At 40.9% G+C, this 12,306-nt stretch overlaps 2 protein-coding genes across 2 annotated transcripts; one reads left to right on the top strand and one right to left on the bottom strand.

Annotated features, from left to right (window-relative positions):
- The first annotated feature begins 861 nt into the window (after positions 1 to 861).
- LOC109479525 (gastrula zinc finger protein XlCGF57.1-like) lies at positions 862 to 4,147 on the top strand. The gene is made up of 2 exons (XM_019781540.1): positions 862 to 985; positions 1,981 to 4,147. Exon 2 carries the CDS (start codon positions 1,983 to 1,985, stop codon positions 3,783 to 3,785), a length of 1,803 nt encoding a protein of 600 aa, XP_019637099.1. The 5' UTR covers positions 862 to 985; positions 1,981 to 1,982; the 3' UTR covers positions 3,786 to 4,147.
- A 5,340-nt stretch (positions 4,148 to 9,487) lies between these two features.
- Positions 9,488 to 10,911, bottom strand: LOC109486273 (zinc finger protein 678-like). The gene is made up of 2 exons (XM_019790098.1): positions 10,501 to 10,911; positions 9,488 to 10,416 (listed from the first exon to the last, which is right to left on the bottom strand). Exons 1-2 carry the CDS (start codon positions 10,873 to 10,875, stop codon positions 10,012 to 10,014), a joined length of 780 nt encoding a protein of 259 aa, XP_019645657.1. The 5' UTR covers positions 10,876 to 10,911; the 3' UTR covers positions 9,488 to 10,011.
- Between the last annotated feature and the right edge of the window lie 1,395 nt (positions 10,912 to 12,306).

The following is a 12,306-nucleotide window of genomic DNA, read 5'->3' as shown; positions in this document are numbered from 1 at the left end:
CATTTAGAACAACATGTCATGGTAAAACATACCGGTGAAAAACCCTACAAGTGTGAGGAGTGCGAATACAGAACGGCTAATAGGTCTCACCTAACAAGACACATGAAAAAGCATACAGGAGAGAACATACAATGTAACTAGTGCGACTATTCTAGAAACCTGTATTTGAAAGGATTACGGATGTTTGACTGCCTATTAGTGTATGGAGAGATAACAATTGATCATGATAGAACTAGCTGTCAGTTTGAATGGAAGAAAAACCTCGCTAAGACAGTTGAATAATTGTATTCAATTGAAATGAGCAAGTGATTTCCAGTCATCATAGCATCATCATATCCCCGGCCAAGTGATCAGTTTACATGATAATTTCTGAAACAGGCTCAGTCAGTCAAGATAATGTAAAAGTGTTTATAACATGGAACAAGAATCCAATTGTTGCAGAAGAGACATTCTATTTATAGTAACCAAACAATACGAGCGATTGCTGTCTTGTTTACACCATACATATAAATTATTAAGACATATGCCAATTATTGGTTGGCAGATTAGCCAACCGTCATCCGCTTTTTGCCATATTATTTAAATAAAGGATATGTATGCGTTTACAAATAAAAGATATGTATTCAAAGTAGCATAATGAATTGGTCTATTTTTATTGTTAATAATCATTAATAAATCTTTGTTTAATGCTAAAACTTATATATATATATATATATTACATATTCAGCATTCACATTAAGTGATTATTCCACATGATACCACAGGTAAGACCCATATATCGCACTTAGTGCCGAGCCAAAAGCGTTATACGACAATCTGTGATAGACCAACACTCAAGTGAGTATCAGGTTTGTGACCTTTGCCCCTTTACCACCGCCATCTTCTTTTTGGTTGGCGTCATCGTCTTTGATAATCTCTTCCAAACTGACGCGATTTTACGGAATCCCAGAAGTGGAAGGGATCACTAAGTACCCTTAACCGATAGGTAAGAACTTTTATTATCATAAACGCTTCCTATCCTGTGTTTGTTTGGCGATAACTTAGAATCAGAAACGTATATGGGTTCGTAAATTTTGATGCAGGGGGGGGGGGGCAGTGTAGCTAATATGCATGGATTATGCAATCGTTGGATTATGTAACAGCTACCGTAAGAAACAATTTATCAATATGCTGTATCCTCTAGGAGTAGATCCTGGGATGAAATTTTTATGCAGATCTGAGTTCATTTATGAAATTTAGAAGTAGAAAGAAAACTTTCACATTTTAGTCACGTCGCACCACTGGGAAACTGGCATGGCAGGAAGTGGGGTCAAGAACCGCAGACAAGGTGATGCATCTTTGTGACGACGGGGTTTGACAAGCCAAGCTCCTAGTATTCCAGGTCATGGCTGATGTCATTGGAATATTCCAGTGCCTCTCCATAAACTAATATATAGTAGATATATGTTACGGATTATATCTGATCCAATAATTATTTCAATGTAGGAATAATGCTTAGAGTTTCTAGAGTCAAAATGACTTAATTGTCGTTCTGCTTATGTTGCGTGCTGCTATTCCTAATGTATGTACGTCGATGAAAGAATACTAGTAAAACTGATTCCTCTGCATATATAATGTAAACATTATTTACTCACACACACACACACACACACACACACACACACACACACACACACACGCTCACTGTTTGTATAATCAAGGTGAAATTGTTTCAAATGACCTGGCTTCCCATGTCTGTTTTCATGACTTTTAGAATGACCATGATATTCTGAAAAAAAAAAAGAACAAACGTACTGAAGATCTCTGTCTACATGTTTATTTAACACAAGTATCGTGGTATTTGAACTATATTGAATTTACAGAACACATTTTATAGGTAAAGTCCGCGCCTATTCAGCATTTCTGCCTCCTAATAGAGGAAAATTTGCCTCTACGCCTGATAATTTATGTCTTTCCTATATTTTCCTGCCTCTATTTCAGAGATGGACGACTTTACATGTGTGCCTCCCGCAAATGTTCTCACGGAGCAAACTGCGAGTGAGGCACACATGGAAGAGGAGGAAACGGGAGGCACGGGGTGGCAACAGGACAAGGAAGAAGAAGACGCGCCATGTCGGGAAGCGTACGATGAAAAACTACCAACTGATTGTCTTTCGAACAAGACGCACATAAAAGAGGAGTCAGAAGACACGGGGTGGCAGGAGGGCGAAGAGGACCATGTGCTACGCCAGAAAACGTATAGCGAGGGCCGGGACACGTACGGTGTAACCCTACCAACCTGGTGTCCTGGGAATAAGGAGGTACATGTATATAACAGTTTGGGACAGACAGTAGACTTAGGACAGCAGCGGAACGAGAAAAAGGACTTTGCAGAAAACGAAACGTGTGGTATAAACTGTACCGGGTCTAACGATGAGTACTTGCCACAGACATCTGTACAGAGCAGTACAGTACAAGATGTCAACCACTGGGCAGCACATGCATTCATTTGCTGGAAGTGCGGTTACCGAACAACAGAAAGACATCTCTTGTTTAAACATATGAGAACACATACCGGTGAGAAACCGTACGTATGTGGGGAGTGCGGATTCAGAACGGCTCATAGGCCTAACCTATCCCAGCACATGAAAACACATACAGGTGAGAAACCGCACAAGTGTGACCAATGCGACTATGCTGCAGCACGGAAAGACCGTTTAGACCAGCACGTCATGGTTAAACACACCGGTGAGAAGCCCTACATGTGCGAGGACTGCGGATACAGAACGACTGACGTTTCCCTCCTTTCCTACCACAGGAAAAAACATACCGGTGACCAACTTTACAAATGTGACCAGTGTGACTACTCTGCTGCTCGTAAATCTCATCTAGATCAACATATGGCTAAACACAGTGACGAGAAAGCCTACATGTGTGGGAAGTGCGGATACAGTACGGCTTATACAGCTAACCTGTCCCGGCACATGAAAACACATACAGGTGAAAAACCCTACAAGTGTAACCAGTGCGACTACTCTGCAACCCAAAAAGGCCAGGTTGACCGGCACATTATGGTTGAACACACAGGTGAGAAACCCTTTAACTGTGACCAATGTGAATACTGCGCAGCACGGAAAAGCCATTTAGATCAACACGTCATGACAAAACACGCTGGGGAAAAACCCTACGCGTGTACTGAGTGCGAATACAGAACGGCTAATAGGTCTCACCTAACCCGACACATGAAAAATCATACAGGTGAGAAACCCTACAAGTGTGACCAGTGTGACTATTCTTCCACACGGAAAGATGCTTTAAACCAACACGTCATGACAACGCACACCGGTGAAAAACCCTTCCTGTGCGAGGAGTGCGGGTACAGGACAGCTGAAAGATTTTCCCTAACAAGACACAAGAGAAAACATACAGGAGAGAAACCTTACAAATGTGACCAGTGTGACTATTCCGCTGCACATGGGCGTTATTTGAAGAAACATATGGCTAAACATACTGGTGATGTTGCATACATATGTAGGGAGTGCGGATACAGCACGGCCTATCAGGCTAACCTCTCCCGGCACATGAAAACGCATACAGGTGAAAAACCCTACAAGTGTGACCAGTGTGATTATTCTGCCGTACAGAAATTTCAGGTAGACCAACACGTCATGGTAAAGCACACCGGTGAGAAACCTTACAAATGTGATCAGTGTGACTATTCTGCTACCCGAAAACATCATTTAGACCAACATATGGTTAAACATACGGGTGGAAAAGCGTGTGCGGAAATAAATTTATTATTCTAGCAACAATGCACACGATCCTTTAGAATGCAAGTAAATGTTAACAAATGACTTATCAAAATAAACTAGGAGTAGTACAATCAATATGTATCGAAAATGTATACGTCAATTTTTTGTGATACAATGTTCAGCATCTTATATTAAACTATTACATTTCTTCTCTTGACTATTTAGTACAGGGAAAATTATATAATTTTGCATGGAAACACTCAAGTTTGACGTCACCTAAAACAATTGTATAGAAAGCTGCACGTGTTGTCCTTTGTATGACCCCTAGCGACCCCATGTTAAGTCAAAGTTCTATTTTTAGTTTATTTGGAGCTGCTTTGTACTTACTTATCCTCTTCATCCTTGCGGAACATAAGACCATGACTTAATAAAGAGGTATGAACCGTTATGATAATCATGTGTAACATTTTTCTTGATGGATTTACCTTTAGAATAAATCTGGTGGTCTCACAATCCCTTTGTGCTTACTATCTTTTTGTAATATAGAGAACAGATACAGCCTTAGAATCGCTTCTGTCAAAATTCACATGTTGCACGACGCACTTACTGGGCTGCGGTGGTCTGTGGGTTGATACATGGCCACATGTACACTTAAGTAAGTATCAGGAGTGTGACCTCTCACCTTTGCACCATTTTTAGCTGCCCTGGTCCGCCATTTTAGTTGACGTCAATGTATTGCTGTCATCTACGAAGAGCTGTCAAAGCGATTTGAACGGAATTCTAGATGTCGTAAAGACCGCTTACAACAATAAACCGACAGGTAAGACCTTTGACTCCCTCGTAGGTAGTTCTTGAGCTATGTATTAGAATTAGGGGTGTATTTATTAGATTTTAACAAATTGTAAGACGGGTAGCCACCGTACGTAACGGAGGGTATTTATATGTATCAGCTGACACTTGCGGTTTTGTACATTCATGTACTGCCAGACACGATAAAAAACAATGTATTGTATCCTCTACGAATCTTGAAATATTTGATGCGATTTCGCGTGCTGCAGTTTGCCTTTATGAAAAAAAAATCATTCTAGTCACGTCGCACTACTGGTATTGGAGAACCTGACAGGAAGTGGGGTCAAAGATATAAGACTTGGTGATTTATCTTTAAACAAGTTTGTGGTGACAGGCTCCAGTACTAGTCCTAGCATTTCAGGTTAGCCTCTACCAGGCTTGAGGAGGCGGCTGGAAAGAGTAGAAATCGGCCAAAATAGAGAGATAAGCATGGCAAGGGAGTTTGTCCGTTGAGAGAACAGTTGTGGGGCGGCGAACTGTTCTCTCAACGGACAAACTCCCTTGCCATGCGCACTCTCTATTTTGGCCGATTTCTACTCTTTCCAGCCGCCTCCTCAAGAGCACAACCCTATAAGGTCTTGACCCCTAGGCCGGATCAGTTGTTATAGCGCCTATAAACCCCCGCAGCGTTACAAAAGCATTCCTGCATGCGAAGAGCTGCATGCATATCAATAGTAAATAGCCTGTTGACTTGGCAAACCAAGTAAGCCAACAGACTCACCGTGACAGACTGTATGCACATGTACAACTCCAATACAAACACTGAGGCCAGAAAGAGGTTCAAACGGTCTATTGATGCGGAAGCTAATTGTGTTAATTTATTGGCTTGCCACTGTTCAACACAACAAATACAAAGGGTTAACTTACTCTCCAAGCAGAGGTTTGGGTTTTGGGTTATTTTGGCGTGTTTTAGGCTTTTTTTATCTGTTTTTTTTTTCTATTTTGCACTGGATATCATTTTCTCGTTTGGTTGGGTAAAAAAAACAGTGAAAAAAAAAAAGAAACCCCAATACAAAAAGGCCTAAAAACACGCTAAAATAACCCAGAAACCCAAACCTCTGATTGGAGAGTAGGGCTACCTAGCACTCGGCGGAGATCATTCAGCATTGGATAGTCTACTCTCCAAGCAGAGGTTTGGGTTTTGGATTATTTTAGGCGTGTTTTTAGACTTTTTTTCGGGGTTTCTTTTTTGCACTGGAATCTTTCTTTCACCCAACCCAAACAAAGGAAAGATTCCAGTGCAAAAAAGGAATCCCGATAAAAATGTCTAAAAACACGCCAAAAATAACCCAAACCTCTGCTTGGAGAGTGTGGATAGCTTGTACCAAATCACTTCGACAATGGGCTTCCGTAGCCAGGATGTGCTATTGGCCTGGCATCCAGACTAATTATAAGGCTTCTGGTGCTACATTATACTTGTAGCGCCGGAGGCCAGTTCTGGGTTTTTAGCCTCTATCAGGCTTCGGGAGGCGGCAAACTGTTCTCTCCAGTAGACCAGCTCCCCTGGCATGCTATCTCTCTATTTGGCCGATCTGTACAGGCTACTGGGTTTTATCTTTTACACGTCGGCAAACGGTACAGTAGAATAGTCTTTGTACCGGGATGCTAGTATATTTCAAGGCCGAGTCTATGGCTTTAAAAATGTGAGGAAAGTGGCCGTTCACTCTGTTCTACCGATCAACTTGTTGGTCCGATAATTTGCTGTCGCTAAATGAGTTCAAAGACAGAGTTTTCTAGTGCTGAAGCCGCCAACACAACTTTGGCACTGGAGAATTATCTAGGGAAGAAGCCACCTCAGTGTTGATGAGAATGGAACCCATTACCTAGGTACTTCTGCCGTAATGTAACGTAATACTAATCCATATAACATTTTAGGATGAAACCAAATACCTGTATGTCTTCAGAAGTTGGTGTCGTCTCTTCTTGCTGTGTCTCTCGTTCGTCTCACTAGAATCTCTTTGTTACAGCTAGTGGTCTGCCCTTGCATGCCAGATGGCTACCTACCAGAAATTATCCCGGATTTTATTCTAGCCAATCACGGCTTAGCTCTAAAATCTAATCCTATTGATATTCATGAGCCTGGAGGTGAAAGGTCAAACACGTCAGTTTTTATTGTAATGCGATATTGGCAGACATTCTTTGTCTTCTTATTGTCTCCAGCAAGAAGAATTATAGTCCTCTATAATACTGTCATTAGGCAACAGCAAGTAAATTTTATGGATGACATCCTCTGCAGACAGAAAAAAAAACAAGACGGGCCGAAAAAAACAAGGCTCCTACATTTTTAAATTTTGACTCAATCATTGTACAAATGGTTTTGATTCAGTAGGAACATCACATATACACAGCCATCATCACATATCACTGCATCAAAGTAAGAAACAAATTTAAAACATTAAATCAGAGCCTTTTCTTGTCTCGTCTTTTCATAGTTATCTGCCATCCACCTTCCGGCGTAGCAACAGACATCTTTTTCATCCCATTTTCGGCATGTTGACCACTGTCAGAGGGCAACAAATTTTCTTGCTTTTTTTTTCCAAAATCAGGCGAAAATCAATACGCGTGGGGATGTCATCCATAAAAAATTACTTGCTGTGGCATTATTATTATTATTAGGTAGTAAATGTTGGGCATCTGGTGTACGGAAATCTTTAGAGGAATGCGGTTATGCCTTTGTTTGGCATTCCCCCCTATCAATTGCATCAAAAGTACACACAACCATCTCCTCCATTCACCAACGTTTAAAAGACATTTACTTTCAAAAATTCCTACGCGAAATTCATAATGACAACAAATCCAAAAACGCAAAGAACAAACTGCGCTCGTACAGACTATTCAAATCTACTTATAATGAAGAGCATTATCTTAAAATCCCAAACGGAAGTCAAAGAACCACCATCACCAAACTACGAATCAGCTGTCATAAACTCAGCATCGAAACAGGAAGGCACAACCGCACACCTCTGGAGCAAAGGATTTGCCAATTTTGTAGCTCAAACAAAGTAGAAGATGAAGCCCACTTTGTTATTGATTGTAGTTTTTATAGTAATGAAAGAAATGATCTTTTTAGATATATTGCTACTACGTTTCCATATTTCGAACACTTGCCTAAAATTGAAAAATTTATCTTTCTTATGCGCTTTGATCATTCTGTACTATACAAACCCATCTCAAATTATATTTTCAACATCACAAAGAAACGAGAAGAAGCCGAACCCCTGTATTAGAGTAGTTTTAGAACTGTTTATACCACAAACATGTATATTACCTATTTCATCTGTTGACCTGTACTTAGCCCGATAGGGCATGAATGTACAATAAAGGTTATTATTATTATTATTATCTCATTTCAGTTCGGGTTATTAAGACTTATCGCTGGTTTCCTGGGGCTCTGAACATTTTTTTCATTACCGCCAGGTGTCGCAAATGTCCCGTGCAGGGCAAACTACTGATAAACCATTGTACACCGGACAGTTGGTGATCATTTTTTCAGTATAACATATAATGATATTTTTTCAGTAGATCATAGAATAGCACGTCGGCAGAACGTACTGCACCTGCGCGAAACCCGTAATGTATTGTACATAGCATTTCGGCAGAATGTCTCATATAAGGTTGTATTCGCTCATATAAGGTTAGCATTTCGACAGTAGTTTCCAAATGTTATGTCGGAAAGAACATCCTCTTCAACAGGCAAAATTCGGATGGGTTGACCAAAAACCCAACGAAAAACGCGAAAATGCGGGGTTCTGCGCAGGCGCAGTACGTTCTGCCGACGTGCTTCATAGACTGATATTTCAAGATCCATGTACATGCAAATTTGCGTGAGTTCAAAAACAGGGCTAGAGATGTCAACACAAGACTTGTATTTGTGTTTTGTATTTAGTTTATTCACACAGTTATAAATTGAAAAAGTAAACAAATATATAAAACAAAATAATGTGCAGGAGGGGGCAGAAAGCCTTCAGGGCTTGTACAAGGCCCTCCTCCGTCCTAACTTAATCACGAAATGAAGGGTATAAGATCAACATAAGAAATGTAAAGGAATTAACGTAAAAAAACTATAATGAAAGCTAATACATATGACTGAATATCATAACTAATAAAGTATTTAAAAATGAATTGATGAATACAAAGATAATACAAAGGAAAGTAGTTTAACAAAGGATGTTACTAAATGCACAACATTTACAGAACCGGTAATCATTATACAGGAAATTTATACGACTCACGACTGAGTTATTTATTATACAAATGATAAGAAAGGAACATAGGTTTAATACGGCCTAAGGTCTTCGTGAAAGAGCAACCTACAAAATACCTCTATTCACGAGTTTCCAAACCCCAGAATGCATTGCGAAAACAGGGGTCTAAACTTCATTTGCATGGGACAGGAAGGAATCGGAATGATCCTGTTGACGTTAAACAGCTTGTTTTTCAGTGTGTTTTGAGGTGTTGTGGCATTTTATGCTCAACATTTATTGAATTACTACGGGTCGAATCTGACAACAAATAGAGAATGAAGATTTTGTGTTCTTTTTAACATGGAACATATGGTTTGTAACGTTACCACTACATGTATAATGTTACAAACCACATATTCCTAAAAATCCATTCTCTATTTATTGTCAGATTCAACCCATAGTAATTTAATTAACGTTGAGCCTAAAATACCCCAGCACCTCAAAACACAGTGAAAAACAAGCTGTTTAACGTCACCAGGATCATTCCGATGCCTTCCTGTCCTATGCAAATGAGGTTTAGACCCCTGTTTTAGCAATGCATCCTAGGATGGGAAACTCGTAAATTACGTTACGTTAGCTGTTGTTCGAATGAAGAGTTTGCAACATATCGAACACGTCAGTATTTTGTTTACACAATGGGAGGGAAGCATTCCTACAAAAAAGGAGCGTGGGTCCTATACTGACACTGCTACATAAATAGTACAAAAAGAAATATACGTGTACGCTACTACAAACAACTCATAACTAGACATAGTATTTACCATACTCATTTTACCTACTGACATACATACAAATACATTAAAAAACAATACATCAGTCCTACGTCATGACTATTATTGCTATTCATGCCAGAAACAACACAGAAAAGTCTAAAGTAAAAAAACAAACGGCTACTCAGAATGGAGATGAAACTGCAACGTTTTCAAAGGATCTAATTGCTCTTCTTCTTCTACTTATAACACGATACAAAATACCTTTAAACCTATTAGTAACATGATACAAGATACATGTAAGACCCATTAGTAAGTTTAAAGAGTTAGAAACCCAAACTCATTTAACAGTTCCTAACCATTGACTATCTTCAGACATGTACAGTCTTGACATATAGACGATTCTTAATGTCTTCTTCAGTAGAATTCCTTGTCATTCTGCCAAGAACCGAACAAAAAATTTTCATGACCACCTAATTACTTTGTTGTGTGGGTTTTCATGTGCGTCTTCAGATTACCCAGTACACTAAACTGCTTGCTGCACTCCTCACACCTGTAGGGTTTTTCCCCTGTGTGAGTGCGCATGTGTTTCTTTAGACTACCCAGTTCACTGAAATGCCTGCTACACTCCTCACATCTGTAGGGCCTCTCTCCAGTGTGAGTCCGCATGTGAGTCTTCAGACTACCCAGCTGACTGAACTGCCTGCTACACTCCTCACACTTGTAGGGTTTCTCCCCGGTGTGAGTGCGCATGTGCGTCTTCAGACTACTCGGCACACTGAACTGTCTGCCGCACTCCTCACATCTGTAAGGTTTCTCCCCGGTATGAGTTCGCATGTGGTCCTTCAGACTACCCAGCTCAATGAACTGCCTGCTGCACTCCTCACACATGTATGGTTTCTCCCCAGTGTGTATTCGCATGTGCGTCTTCAGATGACCCAGCTCACTGAATTGCTTAGTGCACACCTCACATCTGTAGGGTTTTTCCCCGGTGTGGGTGCGCATGTGTTTCTTTAGAACATCCTGTTCGCTGAACTGCTTGTTGCACTCCTCACACCTGTAGGGTTTCTCCCCTGTATGAGTTCGCATATGTTTCTTCAGATTGCCCAGTTGACTGAACTGTTTGCTACACTCCTCACACCTGTAGGGTTTGTCTCCGGTGTGAGTTCGCACGTGTTTCTTAAGACTACCCAGCTCACTGAACTGCTTGCCGCACTCTTCACATTTGTAGGGTTTTTCCCCGGTGTGTATTCGCACATGTCTCTTTAGATTACACAGCTCACTAAACTGCCTGCTGCACTCCTCACATCTGTAGGGTTTCTCCCCTGTGTGAAGTTTCATATGTTTCTTCAGATTACACAGCTCACTGAACTGCTTGCTGCACTCCTCACACCTGTAGGGTCTGTCCCTTTTATGAGTCGGCATTTTCATCTTACCCTCCCGATGACTTCCAAACTGTTCGCTAAACTCCCTCCCCTTCGTAGAACTGCCCACAACATCTCCATCCGAACTCCCGCTGACGTCTTCAAAGCCTTTTGTCGCCATTGTAACAACAGTCAATCTCGCTTCTGCAACACAGAGACAACAACTTAGGTCGTGTTTATGTGAAGTCACCCAATGCGCTTTAGATGTGATTTACCCCGAAGCCGGTTTCAAGTGGCTCCATCTGAACGCCCCAAATCACATTGAAAGCGCCTCGATCCCAAGCCACTTCCAGAGGTGGTTTCCAATCGGTTTTCCCGCATCGCGATTTGCGTCTGAACGCAATGTGATTTCAATGTGACTTCGCCTGGTCATGGATTACGGGGTGATATTTCTTTATTTATATGCAATACCAACTTTTACGTGGCAGCAACTTAAAGAGCAGTATTATAAATGGTCAAATAATGTGTCCGTTCTAGGGCGAGCTTCACCGCCTCTGGCGGGACCACGTTGGCATTCGGCCGAGATACGCTGGGAGGGGGGCATCAGCAAGCAGGTCGTTGACCTCTGACATTATTAACACGCCACCTTGCGTGTTTTCATCAAACAGCAATAAATGTAGCTCAAGCGAATTGTGATCGGGCACGGTTTCAAACGAATGTGTGGCACGACGTGGACCAGATGTGAGGAACGTGAGTTAACCGAATCGCGGTTTGGGTGACTTCACATAAACACGGCCTAAATCCTCAGTTAAGTCAGTCCGCTGCAGTTCATTTGACTTCCGCGGGGCGTCATTTCAAAGAAGCTGATACACTGTAAAAATCTAAATCTATAAAACTGTGACGATGCATGTTGATTTGATTTTATGGATGACATCCGCGTGCGCATGAGTTTTCGGCCGTTTTCACAAAAAAAGGTTTCAAACATACTGTAAATCGTACAAAATAGTTGCAAAATGAACAGATATATATCGTAAAAAGATACTAATGTCGTAGGATGCCAAAATCAAACGAAAAAGACGAAAATGTAAAGAATGAATTTGAAGAGTAGATTATTATCGCCATACCAATGTGTTAAGTCATCTGTTCAACCATCATGACCCTGAGATTTCATGTCGCTGATGAAAGCGACTTTTTTTGCCAAACTGTTTTATTCGCACGCTCGCATCAGTTTTGGGGTTCCCAGAGGATGTCATCCATATAATCAAATCAACATGGCCTTGTCTAATTGTCATCTCATATTAACACAATATTTCTATTGTGCTATGTGCTGTTTGAATGAAGAAAAAAAACTTATTTTAAAAATTGAGCACAGTGTATGTTCACGTATACAGCTACAGAGGGGGGGGGG

Source organism: Branchiostoma belcheri, unplaced genomic scaffold, assembly GCF_001625305.1.
Source record: "Branchiostoma belcheri isolate BF01 breed outbred unplaced genomic scaffold, Haploidv18h27 scaffold1, whole genome shotgun sequence".
NCBI classification, from domain to species: domain Eukaryota; kingdom Metazoa; phylum Chordata; class Leptocardii; order Amphioxiformes; family Branchiostomatidae; genus Branchiostoma; species Branchiostoma belcheri.
The sequence above is the reverse complement of the archived record's forward strand: the minus strand, read 5'-3'. Positions and strand labels throughout refer to the sequence as shown.

Coding starts and splice junctions, on each gene's coding strand:
- LOC109479525 (XM_019781540.1), top strand. CDS start 1,983: ATGGACGACTTTACATGTGTGCCTCCCGCAAATGTTCTCACGGAGCAA.
- LOC109486273 (XM_019790098.1), bottom strand. CDS start 10,875: ATGAAACTTCACACAGGGGAGAAACCCTACAGATGTGAGGAGTGCAGC. Junction 10,417..10,500: donor AAAAACCCTACAGATGTGAG/GTGTGCACTAAG, acceptor TACATGTGTGAG/GAGTGCAGCAGGCAGTTCAT.